Below are 27,243 nucleotides of genomic sequence, written 5' to 3' on the forward strand. Positions count from 1 at the left end.
TTCGCCCATTTCCCAATAGTTTGAGTTTTAGTTGTATTTTTATTTTTTGTTTTAAGTCCATTTTATGCACAGTGAGACTAAACGGGACTGAACCTACAGTTTAAAGTGTGCCTCTACTGGGGATAGAACCCGGGACCCTCTTCCATTAGTAACTGTATGTACACCAATGGCCTTCTTACATATCTTATAACACTCTTCATTTTCACCTTTCATTACCCTTCTGGTGAAAGCAGCAAGAAGGTACCACTCACTATCTACCCAATTAGGTTCCACTACATAAGCAGTACAATGAACAACTTAATGTGACAAGAATTTCAATTCGACCCTCCTCACCAGCGAGCTCACCGCATCAGTGACGGAGAATATAGATATTCACATTATATTTTCCGGCCAGTGTAAGCTTCCATCTTCATGGACCTTTGTAAGAGCTCATGGCAAGTGTCGAAAAGTACAAAGAAATCACTAATATCACCAATTCAACATTTTCCAGTATGTTTCTTGAACACACTCGGTTCGCATTAACAGCGGCCGAACGAGTTCTAAACTTGTTTATAAATAGCGTATAAGAACGCTTTTGTTCATTCTTTAGAACAATGCTGCAAGCAATAAGCAGTATAAATTAACCCCCCCCCCCATGTTAAACTTTCTCGGTCCCCGGTCCCCATAGTGACGTAAAAACTTCAACCATCAACCCTGCATGACGGTTTTATTTTCGCAAACATTCGCCACGAGACAAATAATGAAAATTAAACCGTCCGTCATTCGTCGAGCGAGCGTATTAACACCGGCACATACAAGAACCGTGAATGGGCTATTTCTCTGGCATAATCACACCCGAAGGTCGAATATACCTATCGTTGATAGTATTTTATAAAAGGTTGCTTGCTTCAAATAAACTAAAACTCTTATCCTGCGACATCAGTTACTTCCACGCTTCAATCATTTTCATTGGCTTGTTTTCGGTGTATTTTCCTAAACATGTTGTCGATGTGATCCTCATGGTGGAATCCGAGCTACAGATCGCGTTTTATGCCTTGATATACATAGAGGAAATGGTGGTAATATGGACCCCTGCTGATAATATGGAAGCACTCAACATATGGATAGCACGCTGCTGCCCTCTAGCGATGAAAGTTACATGCTTATTAGTTTGCACTGAATGTCATAGGAACGCTGCAATCACCATCTGTGTAATGATGGATGTTCTTGAAACACTTGTCTAACCTCGTTTGTCTGCATATTTTGATAAATTTACAAGTGACCTTAGAGCCAGACACTTTATCTACATGACATTTTGTAGCATCTTCACTTGTTTGCTTATATTTAATGTTGCTAGTTTGATGGTAAGTGGCAATGTTTTCAAGATAGCAATGCTTGTATTATGGCCCCCCATGGTGCTGTAGAAAGAGCATCCCCTTCCACTCTTGACGAGGAGAGAAGATACGTGTTTCCACCACATCCCTTCGATGCTGCCTATTCTGTAATAACACCCACGTGAACATGTGCTGATCGCACACACCGTTAGATTGTGAGGGACATAAGATCCGAGTGTCTCCAAGCTTGTACTGAACTTTACACAGACAGCATTTTGCAGACCAAGTCTGTGTCCGAAGTACATACTTGAAGTATGGTCTTCACGGAAGTGACGTCACCTAGTGCAGTTCGAAAGCGCCAAGTACACAAGCTCGGAATACGGATTGTTGCAGACTTGGTCACGCGATTTCCGCTCTCGTTGTTCATTTGTTTGAAATCAAGGAGGTAGAAACGGATTCAGGCCAACAAGTTGTTGATTGAAGTTCTTCTTATGCGTGGAAATGTATGTATAAGAACATTTGAACATGCTATGTGATTACTTTGGTGAAAACCAAGTGTTTATAACGCGGGGGAAAAAAGACTCATCAGTTTTATCTACTGATCGTATTTGGCGCTGCAGGCGAAGTGCAATTCGAAAGACTTTCACTTCCAGTCCACTTCTTCAAGACCGCACTGCAAGACCTTTCGCGGAGGATGCTCGCTTCAAGTATGGTCTTGCACCTTTCAGAGACGGCCTATCAAATTGGCGTCAGGACACACAGCCAGCTTAATCCTCTGTGGCTCTTGTGTCCTGTATTTTTGAAGTTCCTTTCACCAATTTTATGTTATCAACTTTCATCCTCATTTTCGCGAATACTGAAAGTGACATAAACTTTACCTTCCAATTTAATTACAGTCTAGCCATAAATTAAATGTTTTTGTTATTAACATTAAAGTATGTTTACAATATTGTGCAAGAACAGTAATGGTAAAAACATTCCTTTTTATGAGAAATAAATATAATTACTTAACGTGTTGACATTTAAGAAAAAAGTTATTGACGAATTCATGCTTTTTCCATGGTATTCTACCCTGCATCTGCATGCATTTTTATTCTTAGCTTCAATTGCTTTCTCTGCGCCATCTAGCAACAATATTGTCTGCAGTCACAAATAATAACATGACAATGAGGGAACGTTTAGAAAGTTTGGAACCAATTTTAGTGTCTTTTTCATCGTGTTTTTTGTATTATTTAACAAAATGAGGCTATTATTCTCAGCAGTCTTGCCGCATGTTTCGTTTCACTAAGAAGTAATCTTGCATTGCACAAAAAGGAGTAACAAAGACAAAAAATCACTAATTACAGCCATAAAAACAAAAAGTACTGAGTTTACTGATCACTTTTAAAACCTGACAAATTACAGACCAAGATGACATCACTGATTTTACTGGCAACTTTCCACCCTTGTAAGTGGACTATACTCTATTCAGGAATCTCTGGAGCAAGACCGCGCATAATGTTAGGGAAGGGGAGATAGCGAGTTGGTGGAGCAGTACACGCTACTGCAAAGGCTGGTAACTGCAGTCGCTCCCCTCTTCACGTAATCCTGTTTCCTCTTACGTGTTCATTCGTCGAGCCCCTCTCGGGTCACTACCTGCGCAGAGATTTGCTTTCGTTCGATCGCTCCAAAGTTTCCCGGGACAGAGTATAGGCGATCAAGATAGCAGTGGTGCAACTTTTGAAATTAGTTCAAGATCTTGAACAATATAACCATCTACCTACAAGAGACAAAAGAATGCCAGTATTGTATCACGGTAAGTTTACGTTGCCCTAGAGAACAGTATGCTGTGCTCGGAGAAATTGCGGAACGCAACCAATAAGGATAGGGAACGGTCGGAAGTAAAACATTTCCTGATTGGTGCAAGGATATTCGTAACGACGTGCTAAAGTGATTACAACGGCAGATTGGAGCGCGCGCACGAAATCTCCCATCACGCCACGCGCAGCATCCTCATCACCTAGTCCTTCTCGTGGCACTATCTCCGGAGACTGGAATAGGCACTAAAGTGTTTTTTTGGGGGGGAAGAAGACGCCCTATCCTCGACACAAAAGCCGCGCCGCAAAAGCTATAAACAGCTTACGAGTTTCCAAGAGTGATCAGCTGTATCTATTAATAGCCCGCGATTCCGAAATCTGCCACGTGATGATCTCCTCCTTCATGGTAGGATTACGAGAGGACGCCACGGATTATCTGAGGAGCATCTCTGGCACTTTGGGGGGAAACCTGTAAATGAGGAGAAAGTCCATTTCCGTTGCTGAAACTTGAAGCATTCCGGTCTCCAGGAACGGAGTTTGTGATGGGGAAATTTCCCCTAATAGACGTGTTTCTCATTTGAGATAAACGGCTATGTGAAAAGGCGCCCGTTCAACATTAAAGCCTGTAAAAAATAATGGAATATAAATATTCCTGAAATGAATGGTTATGTACATCTTAGGCCAGCTGCACACCGAATCCGACACGACACAACATTTTGTTTATTAGCTAAAATCTGATTGCAGATTTCGTCCATGTACGCAATATGAGGCATTACGGATAAATTTACAGCAGTTTTGTAGCCTACAAAATAATGTTAGTGATACTAAGTTATACCAAAAAAATAACTGTAGTTTCTACTACATGTTCACAACATCGTGTGAGCCAGAAGTTAATAATACAATTTATTAAAAAATATTTTGTTAGACGTTGTAATTGATCCTGTGACAATAAAGCGAGTGCTTCATTAAGGTTGTGGAACCTGACATACGTTACACACAAATTGTTTTCTCCCAACAGAATTTACACAACGCCCGTGATGCCATTTTCTGCAGGGCCCACAAAAATAAGTTGGTACCATTGCGTGACGTCATGCCTCAAGCTGATTGGCTCGCATGCTTGGCTCGCATGGAACCAGCATGCTTTGTCTTGAGGCAACCGTCACGGGGAAAGGATACATTTATCAAAGCTCCGATTAACAACGTGTATGGTGAGTGTGGTGATATGATGGGGAATTTATGTACGTAGGTTAGGTTTCCTGTAAATTATATTAGCTTATGTAGTCATTACTTTGATCTAGATTAGATTCCTTTTGCTTATTCTAAATTTCTATTAAATGTTATATTTGTTTAGGTATCGAGGAGTCCTTTCTTAGAATTCTCGGCCTTATTACCACTCTCACTATCCACGAATTGACCATAACTGTTTATTAAATTAACACATGGGAAATTAAATTGTATAATGCATGGCTTATAATGAACAGGTTTTCCATTAAATTAAGTGTTGTATAATGCTTAATTGTTGGTTGCTAATTTAATTTGAAGTTTAATTTTACCTTATTTGTTAAAATAAAAATGAAAAATAAAATTTCCCGATTTTGTATGTAAATTTAATTTCCTAGAATAACGGACTCTGACCATAACATGATTTCACTGCAAGTTTGTATTGTGGAATGTGTTACAACTCTGAGGTATGGGCCCTTTCTACAGCAAAGTTACACTCGTCTCGTGAAAATGTCGTCCCGTGAGCAACAGTAGTTCCAAAAGAAACACATCTCCTCCATCAGTAACATACTTACCTATTACTCTGAGTTTCCTAAAATTTATTTTACCGTATCTTTGTACCCTCTAACTCCAATCGTAGGTCATTTACAGGCAATACTTTAACCCTTAAAATGTCAGAAATATCAAAGATGTTACATAATCACCACTTTTAAGAACTTGTTTTCAATGCATTTTCCTTATGCAGATTCCTTCAGGATGCAAGCTTTGATAAATGTAAATAAAGCATGGGAATATTTTGAACAATGTACTGTTTATGTAATAATTTTTACAAATTTTACTTTGTACTAACTCTAGCGACATCTGTTCAATTCTAAAGATATAGCCGATTTACAAAAGTTATTTTAGTTTAGGATAATTTGATTAAGATCTGTAAACATCTGAAAGTTTTTCGATACTGTTCCATATTGCCTTGTTTTAATTTACAAAAACCTAATGTACATTGGCAAATGAAAAGCGAATCTGTCACTGCTGCAGTTGGCAGTTTGACAAATTACCTCATCATTACAAATCTATCCGTTTCCGAGTAAGAATGAAATTACCTTAAAATAGCTTAGAGACAAAGTGATTAGGAGATACACTCTAAAAGCATTCGCGAAAAGGCCACCTCAACTAACCTTATCCCCTGTTGGTATTGACCTTTGGGATATCAAAATATACGAACATATCGAGCGTAATTTTTACTTTTTTGTGCAGTAATCCTGGTTTTACAGTTGTGCACAATTTCTTTCATTGATCTTTTGAACAACTTACTACTTTGTGGGTTCCATCTATGAAATATGTTTTCTTAAAGAACAGTACGTAGGGTTTGAAATGAAGAAAAACTGTTTCTTCTAAACACTAATAGTGAAAAGTCTCCACGTTACAGTGGTTATAAAGGAATATCTATTGGAAAGGCTTAAATAAGAGATGCACTGGGTACTGGAGAGCTTCAAGTCCACGAAAGACACTAGAATAAGTACACATAAAAGTATATGTGAAATCCGAATTCTCAGATTTCTTTTATTACCTTACGACTCAAAGAGATTTTTTTTTTAAAACACTGATCCATTTAGATTGAATTATATTCAATAAATGTACACAGTGTGTATATATAGGTATATATTTGCATCGTGTAGACTTTAACGTATCTAAGCTAATTTTCCATAAACTGGTAAATCTATGTAAAATGTGAAATTTACACCTCACATTTATTTCAACTACATCATATGTCAAACGTTTGGAAGAACACCAGCACGTAGAACCAGAAGCAAATGTAAATGGGTTGCCCAAAACTACTTAACACGTCACGTTTTAACATTGTGTGATTCTGGGTGATATTTTCCGCTACTGTCTGATCGCAGAATGCCAGATTAGTTTGAGAGGACGAATCTAAACCGCAATAGGAGAAATAGGTATAAACTTGCACGAAACAACGTTGTAGGTTGCAGATCAGAATTTATTTTCTATGCGTTCTTTTGGTGGTTTATTGTCGCTCGCCTTGTTGAGTTTACGTTCGTTCTTCACGTATTTTTTCCGGTGACATTCCTGTGCGTGAAACGTCTATGATATTTCAGCAGCAGACGATTTTAACGGATCTTGTTCTACCCCTATTCCTAAAGGACTCATCCAGTACGAGCATGTGCTTTTGTTCATGCTTCCAAGCTAAACATTTCGAGACCACACAACGCTATGCTCCTGTAAGGCCCGATTTTACACATTACTCTAGAATTACCGACACTTCTGGGTATTAATGACCCAGCTAAAAGAAATGACGTTACAACACAGAAATGTACATGACTGTACAAACATTTTCCTTATATGCTGAATTTCACTCATGCATTCATAAACAGAAGGAAGAACACACAACCTCAAGTTCCTGTGAACAATATCAAATATTTTGGAAGAATAAGACAATTGGACCCAGCACAATTTGCAGACCCCGAATTGTATCTCTGCAACACCATCTACTGGAAAATTTCGATATCTTTCCAGCAACCTGCGAGGTGAAAAATAACCTTATTTTAAAGAACTGAAGTAAAGATTTAGCACAAATTTTCACAAGGTATAGCCTGAGAATGACGTCATGAAGGGGAAGACCAACCAACATTCCCCATCTCTCGAATCTTGGAATCGTTGTTCCTTCCCGGGCGGTGCAATCCCACCCTCCATTGTTGGACTGTCATTGGTTGAATATCCAAGGGATGATTCGTGGCGGGCTGGCTGAATGGAAGCGGCTAAGTGTGAAAACAAAAGGGAAACGCTTTTCCTTACGTGTCAAGCGAGCTTTCTTCCTCGTGAAATGGTATTTCCGCCTCTGAGGAAAGGGCTCCCAGCTTAAAGTTGATGCTTCTAGAAATTTGTGTACGTCTCTCTTCATTAAGCTGCAGTTAAATCCTATCAAAAGTTACGCTAAAGACCCATTTTCCTTCCAAAAATTGCCGCATCTAAAGTGCCCAGTATCTCAATAGTTTGACCTTCATTTGACATTCTACATTTATCAACAATTCGTTTGAAATCAACCAATTCATTGTCAATGCAGTGTCATTAAATTCACATTATCTAGCCTCCGAAGGATTTTTTTCCAGGAGCAGCTGGGATTGTAAATGTGGAAAGTACACAGCTGATTTCTAGGAGAATGGTACACACAATAATATATCTCGTATTTTTAGAACTTTATACTCTCGAAAATGGCAATTGGGAGTCATTTTAAGATGCGTTTGCATTTACCACTCTGGATTTTCCCGAGTTCTTGACAGCTTTCATTTGATTTTCTCAAAATTCTGGAGGAGGACTGTGGACCTATCAGCTCCCCTGTAAGTACGCCAGTGTTATACACTGTCTTATTCCAAATTCGTTTAGATGCTACCTTTCTCTCGCACTGAGATTTTATAACTTATATATTGTCTTGATGCTCTATTCAAATCCACGACTACTTTCTTTTGTTTCTCTAGTATTATTAGCAACAGATGGCGCTCAGGTCACCATACAACAACTTCTATCCAGTACAATAATTTACATCTCATACTTCTTTTGCTTAAATTAACTTAGGCTGTGGTAAAATTAAGCGAAATATACAGGCTCGACTAGGATTCGAACATGGATCTCTTGACTTATCGTGCCATTCCATCACTTAATCCTGGTTTTAAAGTTGTGTGCATTTGTTTTGTTTATTCTTGTAACAATTTCTAGTTGTGGGTTCCCCATACAAAATGTATTTTCTTGAAGAATAGTACTTAGAATTTGAAATGAAGGAAAACTTCCTTCTAATAAGTGTCAATTGAGCTACCGAACATTTCGTTTGATCTTCTTCTTCCTCTGTTCTACCTGTGTGAAATCGTCTCTGTCAGTGCAACCGAAACATGATCTGTTGCCTTTGCAAAGATGTCGTGGACGGTGCCTGGTACCACAGCGTGGAGTTACTCGTAGTTTACAATCGGAACTATGCTTCTGAACATGTTTTCTAAAAATGCATTAATACAGTTCATTGTTAAGAATGTTAAGTGGACGTGACCATCATTTGACTTTCCATATCTGGAAGATCTTATGCAAGAATCTGCTGTTTCCACTACATCAACGCGACAACCAAGTTTGGAGTAAACAGTCACACTGACACTGCTCACCAGCGGGCTCAGCGCGTCAGAAAAACTAAACTACAATAGTTTAGAGTCAGTCCGGCCCACCAAGCTGTTTGCCTCTTTTGGGGAAGCAGGAAACATTTACAAAATTATGTAATGAAACATTTACTGACATGGACGTTATAATATCAATAACGACCCTAATCTTTATGGCGATGTGAATATAGAGGGTTTTCCAATAAGAATGATATGATTTTGAAATGAACTGGCAACTATGCTTCAAATGTTATAACTGTCACTAGTTGTCATTTGTGTTTAGTATACTGTGACAATTCATCATGGCTAAATACACGCTTCAAGAACATTTGGTTATTATCCAAAAAACGTTCTTTTGAAACTTGAAACGGATCATAATTTGGGGCAAAAAGTTATCTTCTCAGATGAAGCTCATTTCTGGTTAAGTGGATATGTTAAACAAAATTGTCCTTTTTGGTGTGAAAACAATCCACAGGAGATCCACGAGAAGCCCCTGCATCCGCAAAAGGCCACTGTATGGTGAGGTTTATGGCATGGTGGCATCATCGGACCATTTTGTTTCCAAAACGGGGTAGGAGATGCAGTTACAGTGACTTGTGAGCGGTACCGATTGATGTTAACAGATTTTTTGTGGCCAAATTTAGATGAAATTGATTTGGAGGACATGTGGTTCCAATAAGACGGTGCCACATCTCACACTGCTAATGCCACTATCGACGTATTGCAAGAACAGTTTGGTGAAAGGATAATTGCAACTGTTAGTTGGCCTCCAAGAAGTTGTGATTTAACACCCTTAGATTGCTTTTTGTGGTGTTATTTGAAATCTATAGTCTATGCAAACAGACCACGAACCCTTGATGCATTAAGATTGAACATCGAAAGCTGCATTCGTGACATTAGGCCCGAGTTATTGCACGAAGTCATCGAAAATTGGGTTCATCGAATTCACTCGCGTGCACGAAGTCTAGGTGGACACTTAAATGATGTGTTATTCAAAACATAATGTAATAAACCATGCTTCAAAATAATATAAAAAGTTTGATTGTGTCTGAAATAGTTTTTATTTCATTTCATTGTAAAATCATATCGTTCTTATTGGAAAACCCTATATTTATTATGCTGATAAATATATGTCCACAAGCACGTGACACTTTGGTCATTTTGCTTTGTCTCGTCTTCCAACAAGTTTATACTGACGATGAGGATGAATGTTATTAAATGTAACAGATAAATTAACTTAAAGTTACACACATTTCTGTATCCTGCGATATAATAATATAAGCTGCTACGCGTGATACTTTGACAAACATGGTCTCGCTACCTGCATGAAACGTAATAACCGTTGCAATGAAAAATATGATAATTAAAATACGATTGGCCAAAAGCTGTTCATATTATGTATATCAGTGTTTGACTTAGCATTCTTCAGCAAGAAAACGCTAATAAATACTATTCTGTGTGATTCTATCTAGTTCTATTAGCTTGGCGACCACACAATCTCTAAGCTTGGAATTTTTTTTGCACTGTCAGAGAAAAAAATTTCCACGCAAAATCAATCTAGAACTTCTCCTTTATGCGATTTATAAACGTCGTACTTCTTAAGTATCTACTGAACGCTCAACACGTTGTCATTTATATTAAAAATGTACGTATCTCTTCACGATAAGTCATTTCATGTTCTGTTTACATGTAAAAAAAGAAAAAAAGAAAGTATTGTCATTTTCAGAAACTAGTCCACCAGTTCAGATTAAAATGTCATACAATACACATTTCTAACCTTACTAAGGTTATCCCTTTCCCAAATGATCCTAGTGAACTGTCATATGTTGTTTGCAGTCGTTATTAGCATTCATAGTTTCTAGCATGGTATCCAGAGTGAAACGAAATTTAAGCTACTATTGGTTAGTGTGAACTTCCTTCATAACACAATTGAAAATTGCAAGTATCTTTCGATTTGATGTAACCACAGTTAACTTTATTTCTTTAATCCTTTCGTTAGAACAAGTTCTCTTGAAGTTCGTCACCTTGATGCAGATAAAACAAGTTCTTCAAAATATCTCTGGGGATATGGTTAATATTAAAGACGGAAAGGAAATTTGTGAACTGCTTTGGATCAACATTTGAATTTGATGTACATTTTCTAAGGTGTTCAAAATTGTAGGAGGACTTTGTTTTTAAGTTCACTTTATGCACGAACTGGCTAATCGATACAGTCTCCAGAGGGAATCGAAACCGGGGCCCTTTTTTTCACAAAGGGGCAGCGTTACCAATGATCTCAAGGTTATCAAAATGTTTACGAAAGTAGAGACACACTCTTGTAACACTAAGTTTTGATCCATAACTATTCTCTGTTCTGTAACTTGGTAGATAAGATTTGATACACTCCTGCGAAACAAAAGGTGTTAGGGTGTCATCCTAACTCTTTTTCCGGTAATGATAACTTAAGGAACATGATTCCACTTAGAATCCGAACCCATTTAATCAAAAGTCTCCTAGCATCATTTGAGTGCCAGCGCCGGTTGGGGCTATCTTACGAACATCCACGTTGAGGGACAACTGAACTGAATCTCGGAGACAATTAAGACCGTAACAGTTTCCGGAAAACAGTTCTTAAACTCAAAAGTGCAATTACACCAAAGATTTTCTCTTAAGGGTCGAGTGTCACGGATTCGTAACCACGCTCTGCCTAATTCCCACCGTGTCCGATCCAGGCGATATCGTTATTAGGCCCCCGAGACTTGCACGATAGTCATCTGTCCCACAAATCCAGCGAGCCCTTCCCGCTCTCACACGATTTTCTTTTGTCCTTAGCAGCACTCAGCAGCTCATCTGAAGTTCTAAGCTGCTCCGTGTCCGGGCTGAGCGGTCTTGCTACTGAATCTTCGAAATTGAGGTTTAACACGCAAAGCCTTGTAGCGCTCCCAGTCGTGACGTCACGCGGTACAGCGTCACGTGATTGCGAAAAACCACACACATAGGTTGTTTTTTTTAAAAAATAAAGATTAGCCACAGCGTTACGCTCACGGTATTATTTACGAATAAATGTGTGTGAAAGCGTGGTTAAGACTTGGGGGTTAGAGACAAAACTATTTTTTTTTCACTGAAATCATGGAAGATCGCGCGTGGCTCCTCGGAGACTATACCTAACCCTCTCCCCTCTTCCCTCATATGGAGGCCATTATAGTACAGCACGCAATTGAAACTTCAGTCAACGTCAGCACGTCCAGAATCGATCTCGAATTCCTAAGTCGCCGGTTCGACGTCGAAACACAACAACTCGGTATTACTACAGAAACGTTCGGTTAGAATGGCTGTCGACAAAAACATTGGCGTTCGCGTCACCGAAACAATACAACTAGAGGAGTGAGTTCGTGTAACGGTTTTTCTGTCACATTTTTCATCGTTCCCGGACGAAAAATGCCCTGTTTTATGGCCCATAAAGTGTCGCCAAAGTTAGAAAAAAAAGGGAAAGCGTGAATTAATTGTCGATTTGTCTTCTCCACACATTGTTAATCATCGCACATTTGCGAGTAAAAAGCTTTATTGCATCGCAAAAAAATGAACATGTTTTGTGTCTAAATTATAACGAATTCTCGTATCGCATCTCACGTGTGTGCCGAAGTGCATTTCATGCGCAGGGTCTACTCGGTGTGGACCTACAGTTTTAATTTACTCTTAGATAAGTTCTTACTGGGAATCTAACCATGGACAGTCTCAACTGTCACAAAGGTTGATGTGTAACTACTACCATGAAATCGTGAGGCGGTTCAGCTGGGGAATCCCCTAATGCACTAGAAAAGTTTGAATAAGAACGATTGTTGACCTGCACAGAACAACAACAGCGCCAAGAATGATCAATAATAATTCTAATCGCTGTCAAAGTACCTTGTTTGAAACTTGTTTTTGTGGTGGTAAAACCTATTGTCCCAATCTTAAGTAATGAAACAATATCAGAAATCTGTAACTTACGTGGTATGGTCACCATGCCGATCGGAATATCTGGAGTGACGTCCGCTACTGTCGTCTCCAAAGCCATACAACACTGCTGCCATTGTTGGAGAGGGATTTGCACAGCGTTACACGATACTAAGAAGGAAAAACGAACTTTCTTCTTTTACATGAATCCTCTCATTATTAGCATCCAATGCAACGCATCCATTGGTTAGGTCATCCTCTGGATGTTATCACAATAAACATCACAACGGCACATCACTGTCACAGCGGGAACAACACTTCCATAACTAGACAAACAAAAAAACTTTTTGATAACACTGTTTCCACCAACAGGAAGACCAGGTTTGGAGGGAAATTTCACAGCATCAACAGCACGTCATCTTGATCGGATTGGTTCATCTCTCCTTTGCCTGTTGTATCTTTGATGTTTCTTCTTCTTCTTTACTCGTTTATCCTGTACCCCCCTTTTCTTTCTTTTTCTTTTAAAGGGGGTCACCGTGCACTATACACAGTGCTCCCTGCGTCCGAGTTCACGTGCCCGTAAGCGGAGAACATCAACGCGACAAACCGATCGCTAACACGCGGGCACGCCGCAGCCTGCCCGATCGACGACGAACGGAGCCGATGTTGCCCGAACCCAGCGCCACATTCAGTTCGAGGACGGGAGGGAGAAAGAAGTATAAATCGCCGAGGAGTCTGCGCTACGCAGGGTCGTCTGTCAATTGTCAGACACACTCCTCACTCGCGAGGAGGGAATCGCCACCGAAGTTGCTTCGTTTTACTTTATCGAAATTTTTGGTTCCGTAACCTTTAAGGATATACAGGGTGCCTCAAAAGTATTGCCCATAAAATTTTACGCATCCACAATTCGACATGTAGTAATGACGCACACTTACGACAGAGTTTGCTACGTTTACTGGAATCAAGCTGAGACATAATTTAAAAAATCTTCAAACATTATTACGTTACGCGATTCTTTCAAACTTAAAATTTGGACACAGACTTTAGGTACACCCTATATTGTGAATTTCATATGCATGTAAGCACACATACACGCACTTATACACGCAACAATGCGATTGGAAAATAAATTTTAACATTTTTGAAGTTTACGAAATTATCCTAAATTTCTACGATCTTTGCCACTTTAAAGTTTGTAAAACTTTCTTAGGGAAACAAGTCTTAAGGGTGTTCATGAAACAGTCAGTGTTTCCAAACGTTTATAAAACTTCACAAAATTTGAACGGAATGTTAGATCCGAGTGTAGCAAATTCGTTATTTTCCACGTAAAAACTAGACCATTTGCATTCATGAAATTCCAGGAAGAATTTTCAAACCCACTGAACAGTGAGAATGGTGTGACAATACGTCCATGTTGGACGAATCTACATAAAACTTCAGGTTTCTGGGAATCTTATTTCACCGCCTAGGTGACCTAGGGTTGAGTGGTTGAGTGTTGCCACCGACGCTTTAGGATCCGAGTTTTTGTCTACATGTTCTTTCGCGTTTTCCATCATCAGCTTCATAGTATACGTCGCGTGTAGCCAAAGTGGCAGAAAAAGCGTCGCGAAATAAACCAAATACAAATTTCACAAATTCCTAATTTGAAGGCATTTTATATTACTGTAAGATGTTACGTTTCTCGTTACTGAAACATTCTTTTAAAGGAATAGTAACGTTTTGTAAGCCAAGAAATGAATGGAATGGAAGATACGAAAGATGCACGTAGAAAGCGTAGAGAGAGAGGTGGGTGTAAAACCTCAGCGAGTATGAAAGATGAAAATTGAAAAGAATCAACATCAATGAACAAAGCAAGACAGAGAAAATAATATGTTTGGCTAAGCGTGTTAATAAGTGGAGAGAATGTGCTGAGGTTAGTGCCATAAAAGATTACATCACCGACTTTAAGAGATGGAAAAATACACGTTGGGAAACGTGTAGGCGGTGCAATGATAAGATTGTGCAGTCACCCGACACAAGAAAATAGAGCGAATGGGTAGATAGATACACAGAGGGGGAAAGAGAGAAGAAAAAGAGAGGGCAAGAGAGAGGGTTATAGGGGAAGGAAGTGAGGGGGCAAGAAAACGGGAGAGAGAGAAAGAAGAGAAAGAGGAGAGAGAGAGAAGAGAAGGAAAATAGAGAACGAAATAGAAAGAGGTGATAAGAAAGAGAAAAAAGAAGAAAAATATATAAGGAAAGAGAAGGAGAGGAGGTAATACAGAGAAAGAAACAGAAAATGAAAAAGAGAAGGATAAAATTAGAGAGGGCGAGCGAGAGCGAGAAGGAAAGAGTACAGGAGAGGTAGAGAAGGAAAGAAAGAGGGGAGAGAGAGAAAAGGAAAATAGAACGAAATAGAGAAGGAAAAAGAGAAAGAGAGAGAAGGAAAAAGAAAAAGAGAGGAAGTAAAATAGAACGAAAGAGAGAGGAAAGAGAGAGAGAGAAGGAAAATAGAACAAAATAGAGAGAAGGAAAATGAGAAAGAGAAAGAAAGAAAATAGAACGAAAGAGAGAAGAAGAAAGAAAAAGAGAAGGAGAATAGAACGAAAGAGAGAGAAGGAGAAAGAGACAGAGAGAGAGAGAAGGAAAATAGAACGAAATAGAGATAAGGGAAATAGAACGAAATAGAGAAGGAAAAAGAGAAAGAGAGAGAAGGAAAATATAACGAAACAGAGAAGGAAAAGAAAAAGAGAAGAAGTAAAATTGAACGAAAGAGAGAGAAGGAAAATAGAACGAAATAGAGAAAAGGAAAAAGAGAAAGAAAATAGAACGAAAGAGAGAAGGAGAATAGAACCAAGGAGAGAGAAGGGAAAAAGAGAGAGAAGAAAAATAGAACGAAATAGTAAGAAGGAAATGAGAAAGAGAGAGAAGGAAAAAGAGACAGAGATGAAAAATAGAACGAAAGAGAGAAGGAAAAAGGAAAGAGAGAGAGAAGGAGAAAGAGAGAAGGCAATGGACCATAATGTGCAAAAATAAATTTGAATAGCACAGAGTTTTTTTCACTTCACGAATTGAAGCCGCTTCATTTTCTGGAAGAGCATCGATCATCTCACTGATTTTTCAACGTTGTTAGAACAATATATAGCTGCTGATATCCAGGTTCCCCATCTCGTCAAGACTGGTTGCTGAGGTAAACTAAGCTCAATCGCACTTCCTGAAATTTTCGGGTTCGAGAGGGAGATTTCAGAAATATCTTCTTTTTGTTCGAAATCAACCTGTCCACTTCAGCAGTCAATCATGCACAAGAAATATTAACCGAAAGGCAATATCCTAACTCAGCATGAAATACTTTTTTCACACACTTTTCTCCTTCAGCAATGTTGAAACATGCGTGAGTTCTATATTACTTAAATAAGGCGAAAATTATTCACATAATAAACGGAAGAAAAATAAATGCCAACAACGTTTTGGGAGAAAAATAAATTATATACACATTTTTTTTAAAAAAATGGTCAAATTTCATTGAAAAAGGCAAAAAAAAGCATTACAATTAAAAATAGGCAGTGGGGTCCCAAATAGGCAAAATAGGCAAAATGAAAAGGCTTCCAAAACATTCGAAACAACATGAGAAACGTATATCCGGAAAAATTTTATCACTATATGCAGTAGATAAAAAGAGGTATTTTGCCAAACTTCCGGGCTCTATTAATAAGTAAATCAGAAATAAGGACGTAGGAGAAGGAATAAGAAATTACTATTATGATAGTGATGAACAGATCAAGCAGCAGAATATGAAGAAAATCCTAGAGATTACGGTATCTTTTTTCTAAAAGGATTGTGTTATTCGATGAACGGGGAGAGACATGTAACATAGTCATTCGAGAACTTATTATTCACTTACAAGAGAAGTCTGTAAATGAGTTCATGCGCAATGTCAGCGGCTGCAAATGTAACATGATGTGTAATAATATTCGTAAAATTAGTGTATTATTATTATTGTACCTTACATTATATTTAATATAATCCCCTATAAGTAGAGATAGAACATCACTACATTATAATGATAATACAGCAACCTTTGCGCCGCTTAGGGTAGTACGTATCGTCAGAAATTTTTGTAGAAGAGGGTTAAATCTTTGACATGAAACTGAGGACCATTAAAAATAATAATAAAATAGCAATTATTATTAACAACTAAGACATTTATGTTATTACCAGTTTCAATTTTTATATGCATGTATATATATAAAAGCTGAATATAATAATTAAAAATTATAACAATTATATTTAATATTTATTATTATTATATCTTCTGGACTGACTTCTACTGCATACACCAGTTGAGTTCAGGAGATTTGTTTGTCTTCATTACGTTACATTTCACATAGTTAATATGCTGAAATTCATAGTTTCTTAACTCATACACCTCATTCAGGGGAAAAAAATTGAAATTCTGGTGAAAATTTAGTTATAAAATATACTTGTGCGACTTCCGGCATAAACAATTTTGAATTCTTGAAAGCTTGTGGAACCATTTACTCATTAATGTAGATTAGGCACACACAGAAGATGCACTACGTAGAAACTACATTTACTCTTTGTATTGAGTTACGGAATATGACTTGGTTTTGTAATCTACGCCAAAGTTTTGGAGCTCTTTTGGAATACTAATAGTAAAAAAAGAAAAAAAGGTAAAGTGCTCCCCGGTGCATAGCACCACACTTTCTTGATCCGGTCATGAGTGGGGGTGAAGTGATCAGCATCACGCCCCTGACCGCCTTTACCCCCCAGGGTTTCCCCCAGGAATACTAATAGTTTTTTTTTTTAATAATAAATACACCACTGGTTCGACCGCCCCCTCCTCTCCCTCAGGGCATGCCCACTAATATAGAAACACACTTTGCAACTTTGCGGTAGGCCGAGTTTTGATCTCAGAACCAACAAGGCCGTCCCCCTACCGCACCCTCATAGTCAAACTGCAACGCCTAAGAGCGCTGTCTAGCTAGAATTAGGATATTGTTGCTTGTTTATTTTCCCCCGAGCTTCGTCACGCAGCGCTCGTCGTCCCAAAGGAGCTTCCCATGAAGTCTATATTTACGTGCGAGGTGAATGGGGAGGGGGCCGGAACCTATCGAGGAGGGACAGGGGGGAGAAAGCCCCTCTTTCCCCCCCTCCGGCTCGTGCATTAGGTGCAAAGGGGACGCTCGGAAAGGTGAACAGGAGTTGGCAGATATTCCCGCGAGTCCAGGAATATTCTCCGAGCTGCAAGCGGCGATTTGTAGACACAACACGTGGAGTAAACATGAACTTTGAGAATGAATCTCGCTCTCAACGTATGGATTACCTTGTGTGAGAATGGCCCTTCACAGGTGCTACAACCTCCGACGTAAAATGAACTCGGGTGACAAATCAGGCGAGTAAGGTGGATGTAGTCCTTGGCCGCCTCAATCGTTTTTGGAACGTCTAACGCACTGCGACACTCTTCGGCTTCCAAGATATAATTTTTATCTATCAAAAAACGATTTAAGACCACCACAACACACATTTTATCGTTTTACCTGATTTGTAAGTACATTTTGAGAAAAAACCGGAAATGTTTAGTCTGCATGCTCTCTTTCATTCTTAACATTCATTGTAAAAACGAAAGGGCGAAAGGGCTAAACAGATTCAAAAGCTATGGTTACAGTAATTATGCTAGAACTAGGCACGAGGCCAGATCCTCTCCAACAATAGATCGTCTCTACCCTACACACTCAACAAACAATACCAATACATTAAACGAATATTTAATACAAATAATTTATAATACAAGTAATCGTGGATTTAGAGTTATTCTAAGAGACAATCAGGTCCAAGTAAAGTTCTCTGGGCACGACACCGCAGCATAGGAAGTGTGCATAAAGTTCCACACATTCTCGATCTCGGCCATTCTGAAAGTTCTGTACGAATTAAATTAATTATTGAATTAAAATTAACAGCTTATCTGAAATCCTTACCTACCCTTTTTTAAAACAGAGGTGTAAAAGCCTCTTGTCAAAAAGTTCAAGGACACACCCAACACATAAAAAGGTAAGAAACTCCTAAAATACTAAATCAGAGACAGCAAGAGGCCCGCGATTCTCAAAAAATCTGTAAACTTTAGTGAAAACACTGTAATCGAACATGGAGGGCAAAGCGTTGAGACAATGGAACGTTTGTTTGAGAACATTAAAATCTGCACATTCCGTAAGAATGTGACGAACTCTTAACATTGCAGAGACCATAGCTGAAACGACTATGTCCGATACGAAGCTGGGTTAATATTACCTGTTGTCAGCGGTATGAGGAACGTAATGTACCAATGATACCCGAGCCTATTCCTCCTGCAAGATGTCTGAAGGTAAAAACTGGCTCAGCACATCGCCGCTGAAAGTGATGTGATCAGCACCATACTTCAGTGGCCTTTACACACCAAATATCCGCTGATAAGGGGTTGGGTGAGTCCCAGAGCCTCCTTACGCAAGGACATAGAAACTTTCCCACCACAGGAATAGAACTAAGGCATCCAGCGTTACAATCAGACGCTATACCGATCGGACTATACCGTTGGGAATACGATGCATACGAGTCTCAGCCGACCATCTGTCATTGGCAGTAACGAAAAAAGATTTTTTTCTCTGATTGCCAGATTTTGCCCAGGACTCCAGATAGCCAGAAGAGAAGCTTTGCGAGAGCAGAGTTTGGGTAACCGTGAGAGGTTCTTGTCGTAAACAAGGGATAGAAAGTCCGTTTCCTGGAATTGATGTTGAACGGCTGGGACGAAATCCAATACAGAAGTTTTGGGCCACATGGCGAGGTTGGGAGGAGGAGGGGAAAGAATACAGAACGCAGCTCACAGGCGTGCCCGAGGGATGGTTAATGAAACGTCCGGAGACCTAGATGAAGGGAATTTGGAGAGAACTTCTACTGATCAGCTTATTAATATAAACAAATGTTATCTAAGCGTCACTAATTACATTTCTATTTTGTTCCTGATACTTTGTTTTGAATTCATCCTGTGGACACGAGAGTAACCTATTAGAAGCTAGTTCTGTATGTTATATATACATTCAAGTTGTTTGATAAATATTTTAAACCGTGGAAAGAAAGGGTAAGACATAGAGAAACATGCAAAGAGAGAGAGAGAGAGATAAAGTGGAAAGAGGAGAAAAGAGGAGAGACAGAGAGAGTAAGAATGTAAGAAACGTGAAAAGAAGGAAGGAGCAAAGGGTAAAGCAATATAAAACTTGGAAAGGATGATTAAGGAAATATGGAAAGACAGAGTAAGAAAGACAGAAACATACAAAGAACGAGAGAGTAAGTAAGAAACAAAATACAGAAGCAAAGAAAGAAAGAAACGTGAAAAATAGAGTAAGATAGAAAGAAACGTTGAAAAAAGAAGAGAATAAGCAGCGTGAAAATTATTCATTGAGGAATGTCCCAGCATTCATTGTACAGATCAGGGATTCAAATGATTCAATCCGCCCTCCTCATATTGCTATGCTTGGGTATGGAACGGTAGTTTCGTTGTGGGAAGGAGCATAATCATGCAGGGAGATAAAACCAGTTAGATTGAGTTAGGATATATCTGCATTGATGGACAGTTCTAGTTTATATTTACAGTTGAACTGATTTGGGGACAAACAAAAGACACTCGCTTTTCGACACTTTTTTCTTTCATTCTTTAAAAGGCATCACATGAAACGCAGGACCATAATTATTTTAGTATACGATAGAAATAGAGACTAGATACTTCCACCAATTGCCGCGAGATGGCGAAGGTGCAAATTTAAATAAAAACAGGCCACAACATTCTGTCTCATTGTGATCTATCTTTGTTGGAAAGCTCCTTAAGAGAAAAAAAATCACTCGTCCAAAATAGAAGGAATAATGCTATCTACAGACCAATGTTTATTTAAGTTGAACAAAATGTGTTCGGTTGCCGCTTTTTCCGAACTTATTTTCTTCTTGGTATCGTTATAGTCTAACAAACAAATAAGTAAATAATGATCAGATCCTTTTTTTCTCATTAGAAATGCCAAATTAGCTAGCGTAAAATTCTAAATTAGAAAATTCCCTTTTTGCTTTTCTTCAGAATATTGTGTCCATTTTAGCATTGCCTGTGAAATCTGACGTTTCTTGCAACTGGCAGGCCTCCACGGTATAATTGTTAACGTCAACTTGTGATCGAATTCTGGGTGATGTAGTATTTGCTACATCATCAATCTCATTCATATGTCCAACACTAATGGTGATTCATTCATCAAGGGGGGGATGGAAAAGTGACGTAAAATAGTCGAAATGGAAGATAGTTGCGACAAAGAAATCAGAACCTAACTTATGAGAGAAATGCTTATAATTTTAAGCATTTGACACAAGCAACTTGTTCCGAAAACGTACTCAGGTTAATAAAATGTTATTTCTAATTAGCCTTACTTATAATTGGGCAGTAGATGTAGCACAGTAGATGTACTATGCCGATAATGTCATCGATGTAGTTCCCTTTGCACTGCCTAGCCATCGATGCATTTTCCGACGCTGACTTAGCCATCGTTGCATTTTTCAATGCGGTGCCTAGCTATCGCTGCAACTGCATTTTCACAGCGGTGCCTAGCCATCGTTGTATTTCCGTACGCGTAGCCTAGCCATCTTTGCATTTCCCTAGATGGTATCTAGCCATCTTTGCATTTCCCTAGATGGTATCTAGCCATCTTTGCATTTCCCTAGATGGTATCTAGCCATCTTTGCGTTTCCCTAGATGGTGTCTAGCCATTTTTGCGTTTCTCTAGGTGGTGTCTAGCCATCTTTGCATTTCTCTAGGTGGTGCCTAGCCATCGTTGCATTTCTCTAGGCGGTGCCTAGTCAACTTTGAATTTCCCTACGCAGTGCCTAGCAATCGTTGCATTTCCCTAGGTGGGGCCTAGCCATCGTTGAATTTCCCTAGGTGGTGCCTAGAAATCGTTGCATTTCCCTAGGCTGTGCCTAGCCATCGTTGAATTTCCCTATGCGGTGCCTAGCAATAGTTGCATTTCCCTAGGTGGGGCCTAGCCATCGTTGAATTTCCCTAGGTGGTGCCTAGAAATCGTTGCATTTCCCTAGGCTGTGCCTAGCCATCGTTGAATTTCCCTATGCGGTGCCTAGCAATCGATGAATTTCCCTATGCGGTGCCTAGCCATCGTTGAATTTCCCCAGGCGGTGCCAGCAATCGTTGCATTTCCCTAGGCGGTGCCAGCAATCGTTGCATTTCCCTAGATGGTATCTAGCCATCTTTGCATTTCCCTAGATGGTATCTAGCCATCTTTGCATTTCCCTAGATGGTATCTAGCCATCTTTGCATTTCCCTAGATGGTGTCTAGCCATTTTTGCATTTCTCTAGGTGGTGTCTAGCCATCTTTGCATTTCCCTAGATGGTGTCTAGCCATTTTTGCATTTCTCTAGGTGGTGTCTAGCCATCTTTGCATTTCTCTAGGTGGTGCCTAGCCATCGTTGCATTTCTCTAGGCGGTGCCTAGTCATCTTTGAATTTCCCTACGCAGTGCCTAGCAATCGTTGCATTTCCCTAGGTGGGGCCTAGCCATCGTTGAATTTCCCTAGGTGGTGCCTAGAAATCGTTGCATTTCCCTAGGCTGTGCCTAGCCATCGTTGAATTTCCCTATGCGGTGCCTAGCAATCGATGAATTTCCCTATGCGGTGCCTAGCCATCGTTGAATTTCCCCAGGCGGTGCCAGCAATCGTTGCATTTCCCTAGGCGGTGCCAGCAATCGTTGCATTTCCCTAGGCGGTGCCTAGCCATCCTTGCATTTCCCTAGGCGGTGCCTAGCCTTGATTGCAATTTCCTACGTGGTGCCTAGCCATCGTTGTATTTCCCTAGGCAGTACCTAGTCATCGTTCAATTTCCTAACGCAGTGCTTACGGTTCGTTGCATTTCCCTACGGTGTGCCTAGCCATCGATACAGTTTCCTATGCGACGCCTAGCCATCGATGCATTTTCCTACGCATTACCGAGCCATTGCTGATATTTCAAGCGGGTAAGGTAATTATCCCTGAATCCTCCAGTTGGTGCCTTAGTGTCCATGAATCATGTTCAAGAAACTTTCAGTTACTCAACTTGATTTATTTCCATGTTGTGAAGGGGGGAATACAATGTCGAATCAAACAAATTAATTCATGCCTACCGAACGTGCGGGAACTGGACCGAGACGCAATCTCAAAAGCGACCGACTGCAGTAAAACATTCTCGCGCCCGTCATACAAAACGGAAAAAAGACAGTTCCGTGGCATTGATCTGAAAGACAAGTCCAGCAGTACTACACAATCTCGCTCCCCCTTATTGATTCCGTATTGTCGCGGTGACGTCACACACACACAACAAACATGTTGCCACGAAAAATGCAAAGGCGGGATAAAACTGGCGGGAGGAGTCCAGGTGCGTCTACTTCTCGAAGCACCGTAAAAGAGCCTGGTTAGGACGATGGGGGTGGAGTTTCTTTAAAAGAAGTTTTTTGGCGAAATGGAGCCCGGTATGTGCCGCATCAAAGCTGACTTGTACGCACAGGGCGTCCGACGGGGGGGACACAGGAGCGTGGAAATGCCGGGACGGAGGGAAAACTTTCGCGTGACACAGAAAGGAGAGGCCGTGCCGCAGCACAGCGCACGAGGATCAATATTCCACTGTTCCACGGAAATGCAGGAACACGCGCCGAAGGTTCCCTTCAAGGGAAAAGTAATATTGTAATAACGTTTCGCAGAGGGACGGTTAATGTTTGGGGGGAAGGTGGGTAACGAATGTTGTAATTACCGCAGCTGGAAAACGATGGTAGACACTGCAGTAAGGCTCAGTTCTTGCTGGTTGCCTATGCTTTCCCAATGTTGGTGTCCTCGTAATAGTTTTGTTGCAGGTTCTCCATGGTGTTGCTGATGTGTGGTGTCGAGACTCGTCTCGTCTGGACGAGAACGAGTCTTGTACATCGAGACACTAGTGAGATGTCAATATTTCTGGGCGCTACAACTGAACTCAATCGTCTCCTAATCCTACTCTTCATTTATTTCATTGCGTTGTTTTACGTCGCCGTCCAACCTCTGGTTTAATCGCGATGGACCACACACATATCTTTTCTTAAAAACGATTCGAACAAGAGATACACACAACACTTTAATGAACTGTATGCAACACAATAAGGCAGTATTCTATTATAGGTACTTCACGTTAATCGTGACAATAAGAGGGGAAGAACCACAAAGAATCCACCCTGCTCTGCTCGAGATTCGAACCCAGAGCACCTTGCTACTACACAAACCTAAGCTTCCAGTTTTCCTGGTGTTGATAGCAAGTTCTTCTAATCAAAGCGTCCTCGGTCCAACTAAAGCTCTCGCCACGAAAACAGTCCAGTCACGCCACCCACCTACAGTGCTGGCAATGAGCAACAATTTCAACCGACGAAATAAACCGCATACGTACAGTCACGGACACTTCTGGGTTGTAACAACCCTATTGAAGAAGCACTGAAGCGAGCCCTCGATGTCTGACCACCAAGCACCTTGTGAGTAGACAACCCAACCAACATTGCAATTCTGCGGCTTGTATACCAGTCATGGGTATACATTTCTGTAAATTGAGCATTGATGCCAAAGAGAAATACGAGATGAAGATTGTCGGAAGTAATGTCTCGTGTTCTCGACATGGAATAATACTCGGTCCACGTTACGTTCCATTATTTAATGTTGTTTGGGAACGAACCTGACAGACTGGGTTTATATTTTCACTCCTTGCATTGCAGTAAATTCTATGTTTTAGAATTATATTAAGCTTTGAACGAAAATAATACCTAGAACAACATCGAACACACGTGCACGCCACTCTTCTCACACATACCTAGGTACGCACGTGAAAACAAACACACAAAGCTAAGTTTTAACTTCCAAGTAAATGTCCAAATAACAGTAAATGGAAAAGCACGATGTGCGAAACGGGATTTTTCTCAGAAAGAATGCGTCTATTTTTAACATACGTGGTTTATATTAATAGACAATATAACAATTATGAGATAAATTGAGATGCATTTTCTTCTTCAGGTGTTGAGGAAAAAAACAGACTGGTCTGGAAACAAGACAATTTAATGTTATTGATAGAGTGTTGGTTAGCGTACAGAGCTTTCATCAGCGAGATCTAGGTTCGATCCCCACCAAGGACAGTTTCTTTTATTCTTTTCAATTAGTGAAAAAGTATGTAATATTGTTTTCTAGACATTTTGACGAAAGGATACACATGAAATTTGATCTTTTAATCTGTCCTTTCATTCTTCTAATAAGTTATCTATCACAAGGGGGCATAGAATAATATATTTTCAATGGTTCCGTAGTTACGATTCTCCTGTCCCTTCCACCCACTTGTCTTATTTATTTACTTTCTTCATATAAACTCACGAAACACCATGAATCTAACGAAAACACACATATATAGTTAGCTCAAGGAACACACCTTGCATCTAAGGTTCCAGGCTCGAGTTCTGGCTTTTTTGCAAAGGTGATTATTCCTGTCTGTCTATGTATCATCTTCGTCTAAAAAACATTCCTCATAATTGCCGTGATTAACCTACGGAGAGGCCAAAGCGACTTAAATAACAAAAGCACAGAAAATGCAAGACACACCTGCCTAGGTAGCAATCTAAAAAAAAAACTTTAGTTTCAGTCGACTAGTTGCGAAAAAGTTTCGTATTGTCTCGTTTGGAGTATTGGTTATCGTGTCGGACTAGCATGCGGTCAACCTGAGTTCGAGCCCAGCGGAAAGTAACATGTTTTTTGTCTAATTTCATCCAACCTTATTTATAAAGCTGAGATTTCTTCAAAACCTTTTGAATTGCATGCCACTTCGTATGTTGGTAATCTGAAAACAACAAAGATGAACATTTGTTGTTCCGAAGCGACGATGTACATATTTGTGTATGTGCTGAAGAAATACACAGTTATGTATTAGCGAAAAGCATGCAGCCACGTGATCACTGAGGTCGCTTCCTAGTTGTCAGTGCTAATCTGGTAGTAGCTACATTCTGTCAACACACACCAACTTTCAAGTTCCCGTAAAATGATTACCTTTCCACGTTTCAAAATCGCGAGTGCTGTGTAAAACAATACTTTGATACTTGCGTTTGCATGTTCGAATCCAAAGTGATACGATATTTTTACCCAGCATGGAGACCATTAATAACTGTATGCAATGTGATATTGGTATCATATATTGAAAGAATAAAAATGGAGAATTTTGCTTAAACCAACTTATAAATGATATTAAATTAAGTGGATGCCTGATGCGAAGCGCAAGATGCACGATCAGAAAGCCTTAATGTTGCATTGATTTGTTTTAATTATTTAACGTCACTTTTCCACTAGTGTAGTCCAATCGCGACGATGAAGATTAATGCTGATGCTTGCATTAGGATTTGACTACAGTGTCTCTGGCTTTGCTTGAGTAACAACTACTTCATGCAAGCTGGAACCATTCGAGACTGACCGACTGTAATTGTGGAGTAGTGTGTGCGAGTAATGTGGGAGTCCTGACTACTTGTGTCCATCAGAAGATATTTGATCATGGTTTTCAGCAACAACAAATAATTAGCAGTTTGGTAATACTTCGAAATGTCAAAGGATGTAATTACTGTTGTTTGGAAGGGGTGAACCCCTCTCCTAAATGAATCCAAAATTGAACAAAAGGAAATAGTATAATGGACAAACATTGGCCACCCTGACATATAAAACTGTCATACTACTACAGTAAAACAAAATGCCCTAATATTTTTCAGGTGTGATCCTATGATACACCCTGCTTATCTACATATGGATTTGTGTGTGTGAGTGTGTGTGTATGTATGTATCAGGAGCTAAAATACTGCAATGAAGGGGGTGGGATGAGAGAGAGAACTTACCCTTTGTAGTCCTGAAGAAAGAGTGAATTGTTAAAAATGGAGAAGACGACTGAAAGTGTACTCACCTGTGAAGAAAAGAGAAAAACAAATGAATAAATAAGCACACATGGACTGTAAATCAACTTACAAACTACAGGGAGTGAAAAGAAGGGTGTTTGAAGCACGCGACAAGTCTGCTGGTCGATACACCACAACCGGACAGATATTAGCGAAGAGCGATATGCACAAATCAACGATATTTATGTATTCCAAGTATTTCAATACATTTCCCATGTTTGGATTTTTTGCGATGATATTACTACGCGTGGGCATACGGTCCAGTGAAATACTTTTTTTTTTCATTCAGCGGTTTTGATAACACCCGATAAAGCGATGCATTTCGAACTATTCCTGAACACGTTGATAAATTATTAATATTTATTGACGTTATGTAGTCTCTCAGTCTATAAATTTATAGTATAAACAACATATAGGCAATGTGTGTCACCACACAAAACTTTCACAGCTTATAGAAGTCCTTGAGGTCAACAGCTGTTGTTATTAAAGTTTTTTTCTTCTAATCTTTCGTTTGGACATATGCGTATATTAAGCAATTGCGGACCTGATAAATAACCGTGATATGCCTGTGCAATTTACAACCTCACACTGTCCAGCTAGTGACTACAAATGGCTGCAACTAGATATGAGTGACCAATAGCTCTGGGCAATGTTTTACTAAAGATAGATAACATAATTCTGATCAAGATCAGGTCATAAAAAATGTAGCTCTTCTCAGAATTTTCAGACAAAAATAAACATCTTATTTGATTTATTTATCACAGTGGGTCTTGATCAATACTTTATGTTAGATTGAAGCATTTATGGATAGTTGTTTAAGACCATTATCAGAATGCTAACCTACTCAAATATGTATAAACAGTTATAAAAAAACGGCA

General features: G+C 39.5%; 1 protein-coding gene across 4 annotated transcripts in view; it reads right to left on the minus strand.

Annotated features, from left to right (window-relative positions):
- The window catches only part of Sh (Potassium voltage-gated channel protein Shaker), a 635,294-nt gene that overhangs the window by 450,228 nt on the left and 157,823 nt on the right, over positions 1-27,243 (minus strand). The window contains exon 1 of one of the 4 annotated variants that reach the window (XM_083126536.1): positions 12,451-12,993. The exons of 2 other annotated variants lie outside the window; for them this stretch is intronic. In XM_083126536.1, coding sequence (XP_082982662.1) covers positions 12,451-12,533 — 83 coding nt within the window. In that variant the 5' untranslated portion in view covers positions 12,534-12,993. Of the gene's footprint in view, positions 1-12,450; positions 12,994-27,243 lie in introns of those variants that run through there. One more of the 4 variants, XM_083126535.1, reaches the window with a different exon arrangement.

Source organism: Lepisma saccharinum, chromosome 8 (assembly GCF_977018435.1).
Source record: "Lepisma saccharinum chromosome 8, izLepSacc3.1, whole genome shotgun sequence".
NCBI lineage: Eukaryota > Metazoa > Arthropoda > Insecta > Zygentoma > Lepismatidae > Lepisma > Lepisma saccharinum.